Source organism: Alosa alosa, chromosome 1, assembly GCF_017589495.1.
Source record: "Alosa alosa isolate M-15738 ecotype Scorff River chromosome 1, AALO_Geno_1.1, whole genome shotgun sequence".
NCBI lineage: Eukaryota > Metazoa > Chordata > Actinopteri > Clupeiformes > Clupeidae > Alosa > Alosa alosa.
In genome coordinates this window covers 14,038,027-14,055,923 of record NC_063189.1, presented here as the reverse complement: position 1 = coordinate 14,055,923, position 17,897 = coordinate 14,038,027, and the positions used below count along the sequence as shown (strand labels likewise).

The following is a 17,897-nucleotide window of genomic DNA, read 5'->3' as shown; positions in this document are numbered from 1 at the left end:
CTGCAGTTGTTTATCTATCTACATGTTTCATGTGTGTATGTGCATCCCTGGTGGTCTAGTGGTTAGGATTCGGCGCTCTCACCGCCGCGGCCCGGGTTCGATTCCCGGTCAGGGAATGACGTTTTTGAGAGAAAGATGCTCATATCCGTAGCTTACAAGCACAGAAAAGCATCTTTGTAACAATTATGTCTAACAGCGGCAACTGGAGTATACAATAATACCACAGAGGATAGGAGGATATCACAGGAAGTGATTATTAGCAGTAAGGTGCTTGTGTTAGTGTTCTTGTGTGTTGTGACCAACCTTTTCGGTTCATAGTATAATACTTTGCTTTGCTCTACTTTACTTTGCTCAGCACTGTTATGAGAGAAGTTGGCGTTTGCATGACTTGTGAAGAATCGGTAACAAAAACACGCAATACATAAACCTACATAAGCGATATCTATAGACCCTTTTAACAATAAAAACAAAAACAATGCTTGAACGTTCTATTTGGTTCCCAATCTACTTCCTCTGCATTAAGATAACATATGGAATGTTAAAACGGAAGCCTTGTGGGGCCAACTATGATGCTGATAATGGAACTCTCTTGAAAGGGTCTAGTACTACGCTGCTTTGCCAGTGACTACAGCAGAGTGGCGCAGCGGAAGCGTGCTGGGCCCATAACCCAGAGGTCGATGGATCGAAACCATCCTCTGCTAAAGATTTTCGTTTTATGAATATTTTTTTAATGCATCTGATGAGACCCTAAACATTGACGTTTTAGATAAAACAGGTTGTAAATAGATTAAACTAAGGTAAAATGTAATGTCATGATAAATAAATCATGTGGCATAATGTCATAAAATAAACCATTCATATGTGAGCGAGCAAGCAAACTGATTGTACTTTTCTCGTCCTCATTATTTTTCAGCTATTCTTACTTCGTGCAAATAAAAACGCGATTAACTGGGAATAATTACACTTTTTTATTAATTTCATAATGTCGTTTAAGATTTGTAGGATTTACGAATACATTATGTTCAATGAATACCATATTTTCATAAGCGTACTACATACAGAAGTGTGGACAGTAAAAGCAGAGACTTATTAAATAGACTAGTAAAAGTAAAAGGTTTCAGAGTGGGTGGAGCATAGAGGTAGATGGGGAGGAGAATGTTCATCCGGGAAATACGACTGACCCTCTCAACGTGACCCTTTAAAATCGCAAATATGGCGGAGGTAAGATGAGAATTTTAAAGATGCTCTCTAATATAAGTTATTTTATTTTCCCCCATTATATGTATATTAAATGAGGAAATGCTTAGTAAAACGTAAGGAGTCGCATCGCTGTGTGGCCAAAATATTTGAAGTTGTTTTAGCTTTATATTCTGAAAAACTTATTGGCTAATCCCTGCCAGGATAGCTTACATAGCCTGCTAACGTTTCCTACGTTTGATATCGGGAGTTTATATTATAGACTGCTAGTTGCGTAGCTGTGTGGGGACGAGCGAAGGCATGTTACGGTTGTTCTTAGACAAATGAGTGGCCTCTTATGTGCGCTTATTTTTCCTTACATTTGAGACATATCAATGTAGATAAAATTCGTGCTCACATTATTGAAAGACTGTTGCCATATTAGCCAGCTAGATAAAGGCAGCCAGCAAGAGATGTTGGCTAACTTAACTTAATTAACGTAACCAGCTAGCGAGCTAACATGAGTGGCAAAGCCCTTATCCAAACAAGTTCATCAAAGAATATGTGGCTTATAAGTGGTAGACTTGTTGTTCAAACAGTGCTTATTCAATCCAGTGGGTTTCCTTTTTTTTTTTTTTTTTTTGCTTAAATAAGTTAACTTTGCAAAGGTTAACGTTACCTGCTCGGCTTATTACGTTACAGGGCGCGCTTTTTTGAGTGTTACCTTCGTCCAGGTTGGGCAAAGATGGAACGAACAAAAGCCGCACAAATACACTTGTCCAATAAATTATATTCATAATTGTTACATAACAGCCAGGACTTCCTTGGTTGATAATCACATGCAGGTCTCTAATATGTTTTCTTTTCTTCCTCCCCAAGCCCTCCTGTGGGGATTCAAGTCCAGGTAAATAATATGATGGTAAATTAATTGAACCAGTCGCATCGATATTATGGTGTCCTTTTCAATACGTGTTAACATTTTTAGGAGTCTCGACCGGATCGGACAACATAGATTTCGATCCTTCACCTGATATGTTAGTCCATGATTACGACGATGAACGGACACTTGAGGAGGAGGAGATGCGGGAGGGAGAGACCAACTTTAGCAATGAGATAGAGGACCTGGCCAGGGTGCGTTGCACACAGCAGACATCGGACACTAGACTGTTAAGAGTACTCATTACTACTGTATACACAGTAGCGCAAGAATTTCTATGTGATGTTCTTGGGGTTTTGTCAGGGTGGTGCTTATGATTGTTATTATTAGTGGCAGTGTAAACATACCAGTGGTCCTTGTTTTGAATAGGAGGGAGAAATGCCCATTCAAGAGCTCTTAAATCTCTATGGCTATGGGAATGCTGTCTCCCTGGAAGAAGAGGATGAAGAAGAAGATGAGGAGGAGGATGAGGAAGATGCTGAAGACGAAGATGACGATGAAGTAGAAGATATTGTTAATGATGAGAGCAGTAGAGGTGCTGCAGAACCGAAAAGAAATAAGGTCAGCTTCCAAACGCTTTCAATTCACCATGGCCTCACTAGATGTAGTATTTATGCTTTTTGTAAATACATCTAAAATATGTAAAATGTTATTTATTTTTTTATTTTAACAGGCTTCTAATTTAACCTTTAGAGATGATAAATATGTGCTTATAAAAACACTGATTAGGCAAACAAGAAAACATTAGCCGCGTTTACATGGATGTTTTTTTTTTTTTCCAATCAGATTGAAATGAATCTGATTAAATATTTCAACCGAACCGTTTACATGAACGCAAAATAAACCGATTGACGTTTAATCTGCGGTTACATGGAACACACATTTAATCATTAAGAAGTTCCTAGTTGTATTGCCGCCACTCATTTGTTTACGTCACTCTGCATTATTACCAACACCTGCGCAGAAAAAAAAGAAATGTATTCCAACAATTGGAGTACCTGTTCACATGGGTGGATTTTACAATCGATCAGATTATCAGAACGGAGTACACCACCTCTCACGATCAGATTGGAAATCGGATTGGGCTGAATCCCATCGGTTGAGGTGTTTACATGAGGCATTTTTATTCCGATCGAGCCATTACTCAGTTTGTAATCAGATTAAAAGTGTTCATGTAAACGGGGCTACTGATGATTTTCCAGGGGGTTCGAATACCTTTGCAAGCCACTGTATGTCTGAAAGAGAAGTATTAGCAATGCATACATGCATAACAAAGGTGGGGAGATTTACCCATGAGCATGTGACATTTGTGTCCTTTCCTGATCCCATCCTACTTCTCGGTCTCTCTCCCATTCGCTTCCCGTCACTCTTGACTGTCCTTTACCATTGAAGGCCCCAAAATATACTTTAAATAAATGATTTTGTATGCATTTAGGAGGAAAGGAACATGTCTGCAGATCAAATTGAGGAGTACGGACCCTCCACTGATGGCTGCACTCATTCTATCAAATCTCACGGGACTGCAGAACTCATTCGCCCTCAGAAGTTCTTTGAAAGTATGTGAATATTGTACTATAATAGTTGCTTTGTACTTGTTTGAAACTCCCTAAAAATAGTTCAGCAATGTTATCTGTTGAATAATCACACATAACTTGTGAAATGTAAAAGCATAACTGCAACTTGGCCAGAGGACAACTGACAAATGTCCTCCCACTTTTAGGGCTGCTCGATTATGGAAAAAATCACAACCATGTTAATTTTGGTCAGTATTGAAGTCAAATTAATTTAACATGAATACTCAAGCATGGACTTATCTGGAATAATCATACATTTTCTGAATTTAAACATACAATAGATTAAATGTAATTGAATTATTATTTGATTGAAAAAAAAAAAAAAAAAAACCTGCGTAAAACATGTGTACAACAGTTACCGATGTAAAGCAAAAGGATGCACTGGATTTACAACTCGAGACAAACAAGAGCATTGTAGCAAAATGGAATGCAGCAAAATCATCATTATGATGATATTGTTTTCAGAATCCTTGGATTAACGATTAATCAGTTAATTTGATTAATTGCTCAGGCTTAATGTCACATATGTGCTGCCACATCTGAAGAACCGTGTGGCTGTTGAAGAGATTGTTTCAACCAGCTGTTCCTTCTTTTTACCTAGATAATGAAGTTGAAGAAGAATCGGAAGATGATGAAGATTATATTCCTTCTGAGGACTGGAAGAAGGTATATGTTTGTTGTTTTAACAGATTTTTTTTTTTTAACTATTGTTGTAAAATGTAACTTTGTCGTTTGTTTGTCTTGATAGGAAATCATGGTTGGCTCCATGTATCAAGCTGAAACTCCGTCAGGACTGTGTAAATATAAAGATAATGAAAAAGGTGAGATCTATGCTCCGTGTGGTCTTGTTTTCACACATGAAGATAATACTAAAAGGGCAACATACTGGATACATGAAATGGATTCTTCATTGTGTTTGTTGTTAATACAGAAGGATGAGAACTTCTGCTTTCCAAGACATGTTCCAGTCTGTTTATAACTTTTAGGTAGTAGTATTTTAAACTTGGTGTTTGCACCAAGATATTTATAAAAAATCCTCCGTACTTAAAATATTTGTATGTGTGTGTTTTTTTGGCAGTGTATGAAAATGATGATCAGCTACTGTGGAACCCTGAATTTCTTCCGGAAAACAAGGTTGTGGAGTTTTTATCCGAGGCTTCAAGACGAACAGGAGAGGAGAGGGGAGTAGATGCCATCCCAGAAGGAACACATATCAAAGATAATGAGCAGGTAAAACACGTTAATCAGAGTTGGTAATATTAGATTCAATTTAGGACAATTTATTGTCTAGTGACTAAATTACTTTTTTATTATAATTTTTTTTTTTATTATTATTATTATTTTTTATTATATATATTTTTAAAATAGAAAATGAAACTGTGCCTAAGGCTAAAATTGCATCTTGTAAGTCCAGAGGGGATAAGGCACATGCTACAGTCATTTGAGCAATCCATACAGGACAGAAATCTACTCTGGAAATGTTTCAGATGAAGGTAGTGATGTGTGTCGCTTCTTTGCCTCCAGGCCCTGTATGAGTTGGTGAAGTGTGATTTTGACCCTGATGAAGCCCTCAGAAGATTAAGGTTTAATGTGAAAGCTGCAAGAGGTGAGATCTGACGCAACAGAGGACCAATGAGCTTGGTCATTTCTAGTAGGTTTTAAGGTAACAGACCTTCACTCCTATTTGCACAGTGGACAGCAAGGCAAACATGCCACCTTTTAAGATAATTGAACAGAAATTATTGCTAGATTTCGGTATATGTTCAGATGTGTATGTATTCCTGAGTGTGGTTTGATGTATCTTTTTACAGAAGAGTTGTCTGTCTGGACAGAGGAAGAGTGTAGAAACTTTGAACAGGGCTTGAAAGCCTATGGGAAAGATTTTCATTTAATACAGGCCAACAAGGTGAGAAGTGTGTTTTAAATCTTAAATTGATTAAATGAGATTGTAGGGCACTAATTTCAATCCGCAACACACACTACGTATGGCTACTGTGCTGTGGAACCATGCAACGAGAACAGGTGGTGATACCAGTATTTGCTACTTTATTGATTATATGTTGAACGGCGCAAGGTAGCTTAAATAGGTAGAGTAATTTGTAGCATTTGTTTTTTTTTTTTTGCATCTACAGAGACATGACGCAGGTTGACTTTAAATAAGAGTTTGTCATCTATGATTTTTAGAAGTTTTACTTGAAACGAATAGATGTACTGAGAACCTCCTTGTCTGTGTGCTGAACCACCAGTGTTTGCATGGTATTAAATCAGCAAAATATTTTGCCCAGTTCATTAAATTACCATTAGTTTGTGCGGGTTGGTATTAACACATTGCATTGCTTATTGTGTGTCATTAGAGCCTTAAGATTTTATCTGTTTGTGTTACTCGTTCCCTCTGAAAATTGATTGAATAGATTTTAATAGCCATGCCATTTTTTTGTTCATGCTGCATTGGGTTTGCAGGTGAGAACAAGGTCCGTAGGTGAATGTGTGGCTTTTTACTACATGTGGAAGAAGTCTGAGCGGTACGATTTCTTTGCACAGCAAACTCGACTTGGCAAGAGGAAATACAATCTTCACCCTGGAGTGACGTAAGTGACCACAACCCCTACCCAGTTACAATAGTTAAAGGACAATTCCGGCGCAAAATTAACCTGGGGGTTAATAACACATGTGTACCGAGTTCGTCCATTCTCTGGGATATGTTTTCATGCTAATCGAACGTGACCAGTTTTACCACAAACCGCTAATAAGCGTTTAGCGCTAGTCGGGGCACACGCAAAGTAAAAAGAAATCGCTATTTCTATACCACTAACAAGGCTCAAAATTGCCTCACACTTCCACGGTAGCATAATGAGGGGCCCTATATAACCAAAGCATTGAGAACTTTGTAAGTGTACAGACAGTTTATTAAAAAGATAGTTTAGAAACAGTACCGTTCAGGTATACAGGCTGGCACCATCTTGGGAAACAGTCACGTGACAATTCAGCTCACGTTGTACGACGTTGGACTGGAGCAACACCAGCTGAACTGTCACGTGACTGTTTTCGAACCCGGTACGAATGTGTTATTAACCCCTAGGTTCATTTTGCGCCGGAATTGTCCTTTAACCGTTGCTATTTAGTAGCTGAAATAGTATTAACTTATTTATTAATTATTAAAACCTCGAAGGTCACTCTTTTGGCCGAGCTGTGTCAGTGGTCAGGGCTGGCTACTGTATGTTGGGTGTGAGTGTTGACCTGCTGTGGCTGCTGTGCTGCAGGGATTACATGGACCGTCTGCTGGACGAGACGGAGAGCGCCTCCTCCAGCAGGGCCGCCTCGCCGCCCCCCACCGCCTCCAGCAGCAGCACCAGCCAATCAGAGCGGGACGACGGGCTCAACCACAACGGTGAGGACCGACCCCAGCCGTTTCCCAGAAGCCCCCACACCCGGGCCTGCATTTATCGACTTTCCGAGAATCTCTACTTAGTTTGATTTTGACCTAATTGATCATTGGAAAAATTGTCTAACTACACAACACTGGGAAAGTTGAACGAAGGGAGATTTCTCCCTCTCCTGCAGCTGCAGCTGCAGCTATCAATTCTTTTTGTAATCAATTAATCTAGCACTTTATCGATCGATTAATCAAATTTTTTTTTTTTTTTTTTGCATTTTTAAACAACCAAAACAAATAATGCATAACGAAAATGACATGGCTGTAAAATGATCAAGCAATTGGCACAGAGGTATTTATTCTAACTCCAACATTTGGCTCCAAAACTAAGCCCATTTATTGCATTTACCCATTTAGTGTTTATAAGTGCCAGTGCCAACAATTAAATAATGTTCAAAATGCTCTCTGTAAAATTGCAGCCTCTTGTGCATGACTTAGTATGGACAGCTTTGTTCGCCCAGCTATGTTGTGAAGTGCTGGGAGGGAGAAGAGGGAAAGCAATTGAATGTATTAATATGCACAACAAGTTTCATGCTGTAATTTAGACTTGACATCAAAGTAAATATCTGTTTTATGTAGATTTCTACACCTGCAGCATTTACCATTAGGCTACTAACAAATATTTTTACCATTAGGCTACTAAAAAATAATGTCTGGGGTGAGCCTATTTGCTATGGTAACCCAGCAACCTGTGTGTGTGTGTGCACGCGTGCGGTGCGTGAGGGAAGATGAGGGTGCATGCATGTGTGTATAAAATGGGTTCTCTTTTAGGCATACTGTCCTGCAATTGAACGTGAATAAGTTTACTACTTAAAAACTAAAAAAAGCTAAACATTATATAACATTATTATAAAAAAAAAGCTAAACATTATATCACGACATCGCTACAAATACAGTATGTGATTAAAATCAGCCAACATCAATGTAGGCTATAGGCTACGTAGATAGATGATAGATAGGCTAGATAGATTAATAGATAGCCTACTTTATTGACGCTTGGTGAAACAGCATGGAGTGCATGTTTTCGGTTCAGATGCTTGTTCTTTAACTTTTTTTGAGTATGTAATGATCCCAAAACTTTACTTGAAAACTTTAGACATTCTCTGCCATTTATGGACATCTTGACTCCATCGCGCCAGCTAATTCAGAACCTAGACATAATCTATGATTCAGAATGTATCACGATTCACGCGATAGTGGTGTGCTTCCCGAACAACGGTCCGTGTGGAACAATAAAATCCCTGCGCGTATAGTGCGCGTCATAGAAATTTAACGAGGCTTCGAGGCAGGGTTTTTGCCTCGAGTAAATTTTGTAATCGAGTTATTCGAGTAACTAGATGAATCGTTTCAGCCCTAGTTGTTACATTACACGTTTTAACTTGTAACAATACAAGATGTTACTTTAGTAACATAATACAAGTTGTTACATTCATTACCTGCGATGGTCTAATGGCTCCAAGTGCTTACTGCATTTTCTTCTGCTGATGTTTGTTAGGCGTGAGCAGCATTGGAGCTGGGATGTACCCGTCTGCGCAGTTCCTGTGTGTTGGGAGTGAGGTCAAGAGTGAGGGTCCAGTCCAGTCCAATGGCCCTGACCACATGCACGCGTCGTCGGCCCAGGACTCCAACGGCTGCGACCCCGCTGAGATGCCCAGCTCCAATGGCAACGGGGCGGTGGGGCTCCAGAATGACTGCCAGGTGTATGAGCCACTAGCCAAGAAGTGCCGGACTGACGGCGAACCTCTGGCCGAGCTGGAGGCCTCCCGGGCAAAGGAGGACTGAAGTAGCACACACACACACCAAATCCCAGACCAAATTCAGAGCCAAGATGATAGGCAGCACTCTGATTGTACCCAGCACAGTGGCCCTCCAACTCTTAACCCCCACACACACACACACACACACCACCCAAACGCAAAGCAAAGGAGTGGAGAGGACAGAGGGCAGCTCACATCACTCCCGTTTGTTTATATCATCCAGACCCTATCTTCCAGGGACTGTCCATACAGGATGGAAGGAAACATTTTTTCTCTGTTTGTATGGAAGATTGTCTGTAATATTTTTATAACTATATATAAATATTATATATATATATAATATATATTTTCTATAAAAGTATATTAAGTGGTTCACTTGCTGTCAAAGCCATTTTAACTAGGGAGGGGGTGTGGGAGTGGGAGTGACATTTGTAAGGTTAACTTGACTCTGCTACTGAGGTTTAACTGTGGAGAGTTCAGGCACATGAAGATGCACTTTTATTCTTTTTGTGTTCATATTCGGAATGAAATGGGTGAGATCATGTTATTGAACACATTTACGGTAGTTTATAAAAAATAACTTCGAGTCTTAGACCTGCAACCCATTTTGTTTTTAAATAAGCCAGCAGGGATATCCCTAAGGTTTGTTAGGCAGTATTTGACATCAGTGATGTCTCTTTATCAAAACACGATAGTCAGCACACTAGCTCTATTTTTTAATATTCCTAGCTTTCTCTGGCTTTTTCTTAACACTTGTTTCTTTGTGTTAGAAAAGCATGTATAACATGTACTTGACATGTAAAGTTTGTATAGATTTCTTAACTTGTACAGATCTTTTTGGGTTTTTTTTGATAGCCACACTGTAAATCTGTCTTCGTTCATTGTCTTTTGTTGAAATGCCCACAAAACACATCATCAAGAAAGGACATATTCGACTGGATCTTAACTTATGAGCTATTTCCTCAGTGAAACAGACGGCTGAATGTTGGACATTTCCCTGCTGCGAATTACTGTATTGCAGTGGTCTATGTAGTGGGCCTCGTGGGCCTTACTGGTCTGAGCTTTTCTTGCAGTTACAATGTTGACCAAATTAAGGATAGATAGGCCTGATGTAAAGATGAACATTACTCGTACTGATTTAATGCTGGAATTTGAACTTGTGTCTTCAAAGCGTGTTGTGTGAATACTACTTCATGCATGACTTGCTTTGTTGTTGTTCTTGGTCCGTTGTGAAGCTGATGTAGGAGCACTAAACTGTCAGCAATACTGCTGAATGAAATGACATCTGTGAGAGTTGAACAAGAAACTAAACACATTTTTAAACAAAATGTTCAGATTCTAATGCTGAAACCTAAAAAATAATTTGTTGTACAGCCAGCTCTGCTTTCCTCTTGTTTCCTCTGCTGTAAATGTCCAAGTTACATTTAATTTCTCCATGTTGACATCAGTAATGTACTGTATTTTTTTCTTGGATTTTACCATTTATCATATTAATAAAAAAGGTTTTCTAAGAAGGTCAGTTAGAATGGCATGAGTGGTTAAAGTGAATATAATGGACCAGTAAGAAATATGGTTAACCACCAGATAACAGTCTTGTGAGATACTTGTGATATTTTATCACTTCATACAAGAAATTGTATGAAAACGAATCCTAGATACATTACAGATGTTGATACTGCCAGACTTGTATTAGCATTCCAGATTACTGACTGCATTTGTTGGTTGTTAAGTGACTTAGTTACTTTAGATTGGGTCACTATTTAATTGAAGAGAGCACAATTGTTTACTATTAAATTCAAGAGAGCACAGTTGATTGATTGTGTGCATTGTCAGTAAATGGTAAACCATTTATGCAACTTCACGGTGCAAAATGCTTCCCGGACTTTATTTGGACAACAGCACATCTAAAGAGCCCGATAACTATAAATAACACTTCTGTTTTCAATGTGAAATTGAACCATTTGATCCATGTTTAGGTTCAAATATGCCTACATACACACAAAATTAAAATAATTTCAATGTTCAGGATAAAAAAGTGTTTCAAATGTGAGGTATCCAAGTGTTTCCAAAAGAACACTTCAAAGTTATGAACACATCTGTGAATTAGCTGTGAAACATAAATGCCTCAGCAGTTTCCTTGATGTTGTTGCTCTATATGGTGGTGGGTGGTGGACACTCTTCAAAGTTATTCCAGCTTTTTTTTAAATCTTAAGATTTTTCTGAGGGGGAAAAAATATCTTTATATTATATAGTATTTTGAGCAGAGCTAATAAAAATGCATTTGAAAAATGTTAACACAAGTCTACACAAAAGCACAAATGGTATCTCATTACATGTAATACTTAGAGTAGAGACACATTTGGTGACTACTATGTATATATTAACTAGATGTACCGCAGAGCGGTACAAAATATGACCGCCGCCCAGTCCAGCACATTTTTTCCACAAAAATAAATCACGCTGAAAGGCCTATATGATTCTAACTGTCTCACTAAATTGCATTATCCACACTCAATTCTCACTGGTATCTGCTAGACAACAAGTACCAAAACATGATTAGTTCATAGATTTCACATGTAAAATCATTTTATACAACCCCACCCCCATCTTGCCTGTTCTTAATTCTGAGAAATTCTTGAATTGTGTGCATGTGTGCGTGTACACGTTTATGTTTATGTGTGTGTGTGTGTGTGTGTGTATGTGTGTTTGTGCATGTGCATGCATGCAGGGGCGCCTTAATACCACCCGAGGCCCCTGGGCTATATGTTTTTAAGCCAAGCCCCTAATATAGCCTATAACATGCAGATGTACATCGCTTTTCAAAAAGGCTAGCCTACTGCACGAACACAAGCGTTGAACTCTTACAACACTGGCTGGCTAAGTTAAAAGATGCGTTAGGCTACACATATGGACGTTTCAAGCTTTTCAAAAGTGCATGTGTTTGTCGTGTCGGGGTGTTCCCCAGGAGGTTTTTTGAAATTCTGTCCACTTAACACACCATTTTAACGCAGCTTGGGAGGGACATAAATACTTTTAGCCTACAGAAATGCTGGCTCATGTGACGTGAACATTGGCTACCTTATGCATTATCACTATACTACCCTACATGGAGACATCTCACGTTAACAATGGAGAAAACATAACATAGGCTATTATTTGTGCGAATGGGTTAGCTTTTGGTGAAGGGAGATGCTAATCACTAATTCATTTCTTTGCGCAACAGCCCATGTTCTGCGTTCACTCCAGTGAGACAAGTGAAATTTGCCAGGCTATTTGCTACGATATTTACCTGCTATGCCTTCTGTTTTCATGGACAGTTACAGGAATCCACGTCATTCGTTTATCGTTGCTTCAATCCAACCCACGTTATCTCCAGAGTTTGTAAGTTTGTCATTCAGTTTCAGCCTCTCCTCTAGCTCCTCTACACACCCATTGGAATTTATTAAGTTTTGTTACATTTTGTTACACTTTAGAAGAGATGACAAAGGGGGCCTCTGCATGGATGTCATTGTAGAGCAGTGCGATGTGCTCAATTAGGCTAGCTCCAGAGTAGGCTATGACTGACGCCACAATCTGGACACGGCCGTTTAATATTATTGATTATCATTATTATTATTAGGAGGCCCCTCATTGGTCGAGGCCCCTGGGCTGAAGCCCAGGTAAGCCCCTGCATTAAGGCGCCAGTGCATGCATGCGTACATATGTCTACTGTGTTAGTATGTGTCATACATATGATTACTGTGAATGTATGTGTGTGCGTGTGTATCTGTTTATGCACATGTGTGCACATGGAATGGGTTAACATGACCCCTGTAGCCAAACATACGGAAAAAATTGGTCATCCTAGGCCAGGGCTCGGCAACCTGCGGCTCCGGAGCCGCATGCGGCTCTTTTGAAAATAATCATGAGTAGGCCTATTTAATTAAAATGTATTTTATTTTAGTTCGTAGGTATATCTGAGTAATTTATATAAATCCCACCTCACTTGACTCCGTAACCGTATCCAATCCATAACGCCAACACAATGCCATGGTAGGCTATTTAGTTGGCGTTATGGATATGACAGTTTTGCGTGGAGTTGCCCTTAAATGATGACAGCCTCAATTCTTGCATGAAACTTCACCTCACTGAATATGAGCCAGCCAGACTCCAAGGCCATCACCAAATCTAATTTCTGGTAGGCCTAATGTTCAATTTCGCCCTTCCCCCTTAAGACCAACATACAAAAAAAAGGTGGCCCTCCTAGGCCCTACGGTTCTCGAGAAAGCTGTCTCCGGCCACCTACAGGCCAGTTGGTGTATAGTAACATAAATGAATTTATTGTGTGGCCCCCCATGAACGGAATTCCACGAAACTTGGCGTGCATTCAGAGGGTGTCATAATGATCCTACACTTCCAATTTCGTGCAGTTTTGACTATGTTAGGTCACAGATACCTGCGAATACAACACCTCATTTTTACTTTTTTGTGTTTAACTAGGTGGCACTATACATGAAATGAGTGGTTATGGAATGGGTTGACATGGCCCCTTGAGATCAACATACAAAAAAAATGGTCCTCCTAAACCCTACGGTTCTCGAGATATTCACAGAAAACTGTGTCTGCCCTACCCTCCTTTCGGGGGGTCCAGTCCAGCAGGGGGGCTACAGATCAAAACGAAAAACGATGGTTCCATGCTATCCATGTGGGGTTACATGCCCACCAAGTTTCGTGTACCCCGGTGTTTCAGTGTCCCGGGAATCCTTGACGGAAATTTGGACATGCGAAAAAAAAATTAAAAAATCTGACTAAACCTCTATTACTAAGCCAATGCTTCGCTGCGCGGCGGTCATAATAAGACTTCAAGGCCCATTCCATGTGTTTGTCTGAGTGTAAATGTTTGGTGGGATACTTACTTTTCTGGTCTTGTTCCTTTGTGAAGGTGATGTACGAGTACACTAAACTGCCAGCAATACTGTTGAATGAAGTATCAATACATTAACGTTGGAGAACTCACTACACTTAATTACATTTTTAAGCATATTAAGCTGTTTATCTTGACTCAATTTGATGGGCTAAATAATAATGTCCACCAAAGGTATACAGGTGTCATTAAGACTAACAATGTCCACTGTGATGCATCACTTGTAAAAAAGCAGTCACTGAAATTATCTTTACCTAATATTTAATCCAATGAAGTTAACCCAGTTAAAGATGTAATCTCCGCCAAAGAACATCCCCATGTAGGTAACCAAAATATTCTGTATAAAGTGAACAGTGATATTTTAGACATGCTATTAAAGTTCTCAAAGTTTAACTTTAGTCTAAATACATGCTACTTACTTTGATGCAACCCACAATAGTGGTTGTCAGTGCAGAATTGTATTGAGTGCAGAGCACAATGGAATACATTAAAACAAACCTGCAAACATAAAAAATTATTTTGTAGGTTACAAAAGAATAAAACAACTGCACACTGTTGACAAAAAAAACACAATATTTTTTTCACTACTGTAAAATATTTGGCCTTTGACCTAACTTTCTAGATACCATTGGGTGTGTTTTTTTGATAGGAGAAATGGTCTGTGGCACAAAGCCAATGTTGAACTGTTAGTCATGTTTTCTACTAAGTAAAAGAAGTGTAGGGAACAGGACTGGCTAAAGTCAAATGGCACTTTTTGTGTTCCTACCGTCCATATTACACAATATGAGGTGATTAGGAGGTAGAATTCAATTAATATCAATACAGTAAATTCTGACAACAATGTATATTTACAGAACACAGTGAAACATAACTAATATTAATATGAAATGCCCAGCAGAAAAAAATATGTTTACCCCATAACAGATGACAGTATAAACTGAGTAATGAAGAGAATATCTGACCAGCCATCATAATCCAGCGCCTGAAAAAATGTTGAAAACAGATATAAAAGTATACTATACACGTGACACACCAAAGAAAGTAAAATGATGCATATTCAAACAGCTTTACCTTTTGCATGTCCCCAGTAAAAAACGCAAAAGCAGTAGTGGGAATGAGCATGAACAGTGCGTTGTAGTATAGTAGCCCATACTTGCCCAGTTCCTGAGAGAACATTTACAAGATGGACTGAAACATTTGTGTGTATCATTAGAAACCATCTAAACATCACATTGTCATCTTTTCACAAAAAACCAAAGGTCATAATCTTATTGCATTATGTTTTTTGTTTGAAAAAAAAGTGCTTATGTCTACTATAACAATGTAATTCTGTGTATACAATTTGTATATATATTTTTATATATATTTTTATATAAAATTTATTATTTTTATTTTTATTTTTTCAGAGCCAAAACAAACATGTCAAGTACTGTAGTTGTGTGCTCATAAGGTGAAAACAACCACTAACCTTGGAGTCAAGCTTTTGCTTCATATATGCCCCATTGGCCGCAGTCAATACATTGTTGACTGATATGAATATGTAGCCTTGCAGGTCAAAGGCCAAATCAGAGCTGCAACACACAGACCATGTCAAAACAGAGATATTCCACTTATTTACCCACTCCACATCCCCTTCTACTGAACCATCAAAATAGTTCATACACGTTTCTCTGTGGCTAATGATTCATTTCTTTTCACAGATGGAGAGCCTACCTTGCAGCAACTAAAGCTCCAAAAATCATGGCAAATACTGTAAGCTGAATGGCCTGAGAAAATGTCTTTCTGAAAACATAAAGATAAGTTCATTGGTTCATTTGATGATTAGTTTATTTTTGGTTTTGATATTTCAGGTAAAAAATGGAATGAAAACATACTTTAGCAGAATCCCCTCTGCCAGCATTGTAAACAGAATTGAGAATCTTCTGAGCACTGTGAACATTGGTAGACTTGGAGACAAAAAAAATAGGCTACATGATAACCAAGTAGTAATTAATTTCAAATGAACAAAAGGTCTTTCTCCACTTTGGTAATGCTGACCATGCAATGAAAGTAAGTGTTTCAAAGATTACACCCACCTGTTAACAGCTTGCACTTTAATCTGACTGCACTGTATGATGTAGGCCTATTTGTCCTTAATAAAAGCACTAAATAGTAAATACTGTATCTAACACCATAGATTACAATAACGGTGTGTTGATACACACGTAATGCATTAGACAATGATTCCAAAAAGTTACATTCATTCCGACCATAAACTGTTTGGGGTAGGCCTACTTGTGTGCAGTGTAGTGTGATGTCTTACTTCAGTTGTTTTGTCCCAAACAGTCCTGATATTTGATTACCGACATAAAGAAGTGGTAGAGGAAATGTCTGCATGAAGAATGATTTGTTTGAAAAACATGATAGTGTTATTGGCACAAGCGTCACATTTTGCTCTTGCAATAAAATAACGATTATACTTGCAGCTGATCTATGGCAATCTACTACTCTTGCAAAAAAATCTAATAACATTTTTGTTCAGGCTATGTGTGACAAGATTTGATCTCTATGGGCTGGATGCTGAAATTCTGTGACTCATGTCAGAATACAAATTTATTCATGTGACCCAGAAGCCACAAGCATAGACAAATTACACATAAAATCACATGTGATGACTTCAGAGCAATAGTGGAGAGCAATGATGCCATGACATAATGAACAGTATAGGCTGTTAAAAATAGGGCCACACCTTTTTGTTTACTTGCAATGAATGAAGGTGTCTCACTCACCTTGCGTGGTATGCTTTTATCAAAGTCAGGAAAAGTTATCACTTTGAACGTTTTTCCCATCCCCAACACAATGACAGTGGCCAGCATCTGAGAAAAAACAATCAATCACTGTTAGAATGCCTTGCCCTGCAGTTTTATCCTCAAAGGAAATATTGCTGAATCACGTACCTGTCCAATTCCCACACAAAGCGACGAAGGGAATCTGCAACAAACATTTGCTGCGTCAAGACGTGCATTTTTGTTCAATTCTACCCAGTGGAATTTCTCTACGACTCAGCAAAATAGGTTTATGATGGGTTTATTACAAAAGAATAGCGGTTTTGTAGTCCGCTAATATCAAATTCAACATGAAACATCATTGCATTGCATAATCTTGGTGACATATTGCCATACATTTTTAGTCTGGGCAAAAGTTTCGCCTAAGTTTTTAACCTACCTGTAATTCGTCAGGACACTTTTGTTCACGACAACAATAAAGAACGAGCTAAGTCCATAAAACCCAGCTGCAAAAAGTTTTAGAAAAGTAGACGTCATGGTGGAGGCTTTTCTTCTCTGCCCAGCATGCAAGGCAAAAGCCACATTGACGATGTTCTGACTTCGGTGCTCCAAACTTCCGCAACAATATTCGACTTTAGACTCCGCATGTTCTGTAATCGCAGAACGGATTTCGCTTCTGGTCACTGGATTGGTTTAAGAGTGACGTATCCGCTCACGTGATCTGAAGTGTTCCCTGTATCTCTATCACCATGTTCATATATGTTTTTATATGTTCTAAGGTTAATGTACTCACTAATTTACCAAAGGGCAGTGTTTCTCTTCTCCCCTAAGTTGACAGGATTCAGACAGCTAACTTCCTCTAAAGCTATTTACATTAAAGGTTTTACCATGCTTTCTCAGGAAAGCTAGGAAAGTGAGTAGAACTGGACTGGCAGACCTGTGCAGGGTGAGGTCCCTGCGAGTTTGCTAAGGTGGGAGAATGACGTTTTGCCACATGAAATTACTTGAATCCTTCTTGGATGACACCACCACACTTATAGCTACGAAGCAGATTAGTAAATAACATAGGCTACATCTGATTTAGACAAAAGCAACAAATGAACATGAAAGGAGCAACCCCTGATGAAATACCTGGTAGTAGATACGAAACATGTAATTCAGTATATCTTATTCTTTTTGGGCAGCTTTTAAAACAAGCAACTAGTGAGAATTTCTTTCATCATTGGATAGGCGTGCCCATGTTCCTTCTATCTCGCCACCTGAAAATGTCCAAGACCGAACCAAGCAACACATTTACAGCAGTGAAATCCAGTACAATCTGTGGAAATAAAACCAATACAAGTGATGTTTTA

The 17,897-nt window shown here is 38.8% G+C and overlaps 2 protein-coding genes and 2 non-coding genes across 7 annotated transcripts; 3 read left to right on the top strand and 1 right to left on the bottom strand.

Annotated features, from left to right (window-relative positions):
• The first annotated feature begins 44 nt into the window (after nucleotides 1-44).
• On the top strand, nucleotides 45-116 carry trnae-cuc. Its single transcript has one exon. It is a non-coding gene; the product is annotated as a tRNA-Glu (tRNA).
• Nucleotides 117-629: 513 nt separating this feature from the next.
• trnam-cau lies at nucleotides 630-701 on the top strand. The gene has a single exon. It is a non-coding gene; the product is annotated as a tRNA-Met (tRNA).
• Nucleotides 702-932: 231 nt separating this feature from the next.
• mier1b (mesoderm induction early response 1b, transcriptional regulator) lies at nucleotides 933-10,396 on the top strand. 4 transcript variants are annotated; one of them, XM_048240517.1, is made up of 14 exons: nucleotides 933-1,221; nucleotides 2,056-2,080; nucleotides 2,162-2,307; nucleotides 2,483-2,674; nucleotides 3,549-3,669; nucleotides 3,834-3,875; nucleotides 4,289-4,353; nucleotides 4,436-4,508; nucleotides 4,766-4,917; nucleotides 5,212-5,293; nucleotides 5,499-5,593; nucleotides 6,229-6,275; nucleotides 6,948-7,075; nucleotides 8,616-10,396. In XM_048240517.1, the coding sequence occupies exons 1-14, from the start codon at nucleotides 1,213-1,215 to the stop codon at nucleotides 8,900-8,902; spliced, it is 1,464 nt and encodes a 487-aa protein (XP_048096474.1). In that variant the 5' UTR covers nucleotides 933-1,212; the 3' UTR covers nucleotides 8,903-10,396. The 4 variants fall into 4 exon arrangements, with proteins under 4 accessions (XP_048096474.1, XP_048096448.1, XP_048096457.1 ...); XM_048240491.1 differs by having other exon boundaries at nucleotides 998-1,221; nucleotides 6,148-6,275; XM_048240508.1 differs by lacking the exon at nucleotides 933-1,221 and adding an exon at nucleotides 1,228-1,910 and having other exon boundaries at nucleotides 6,148-6,275.
• Nucleotides 10,397-10,473: 77 nt separating this feature from the next.
• Nucleotides 10,474-17,184, bottom strand: LOC125292944 (UDP-N-acetylglucosamine/UDP-glucose/GDP-mannose transporter-like). The gene is made up of 13 exons (XM_048240531.1): nucleotides 16,985-17,184; nucleotides 16,717-16,750; nucleotides 16,549-16,635; nucleotides 16,083-16,150; nucleotides 15,655-15,726; nucleotides 15,494-15,562; nucleotides 15,249-15,351; nucleotides 14,852-14,944; nucleotides 14,695-14,762; nucleotides 14,200-14,278; nucleotides 14,035-14,117; nucleotides 13,773-13,831; nucleotides 10,474-11,096 (listed from the first exon to the last, which is right to left on the bottom strand). The coding sequence occupies exons 1-13, from the start codon at nucleotides 17,080-17,082 to the stop codon at nucleotides 11,086-11,088; spliced, it is 924 nt and encodes a 307-aa protein (XP_048096488.1). The 5' UTR covers nucleotides 17,083-17,184; the 3' UTR covers nucleotides 10,474-11,085.
• Nucleotides 17,185-17,897: the final 713 nt, after the last annotated feature.

What these genes read in the sequence shown, in the direction of transcription:
- mier1b (XM_048240491.1), top strand. An exon ending in CAGAACCGAAAAGAAATAAG is followed by an intron (nt 2,675 to 3,548) that starts GTCAGCTTCCAA and finishes GTATGCATTTAG; the next exon opens with GAGGAAAGGAACATGTCTGC. An exon ending in AATCTTCACCCTGGAGTGAC is followed by an intron (nt 6,276 to 6,947) that starts GTAAGTGACCAC and finishes GCTGTGCTGCAG; the next exon opens with GGATTACATGGACCGTCTGC.
- LOC125292944 (XM_048240531.1), bottom strand. Translation starts at nt 17,082, where the DNA reads ATGACGTCTACTTTTCTAAAACTTTTTGCAGCTGGGTTTTATGGACTT. An exon ending in GCAGAGGGGATTCTGCTAAA is followed by an intron (nt 15,563 to 15,654) that starts GTATGTTTTCAT and finishes TTATGTTTTCAG; the next exon opens with AAAGACATTTTCTCAGGCCA. An exon ending in CTATTGTGGGTTGCATCAAA is followed by an intron (nt 14,118 to 14,199) that starts GTAAGTAGCATG and finishes CACTTTATACAG; the next exon opens with AATATTTTGGTTACCTACAT.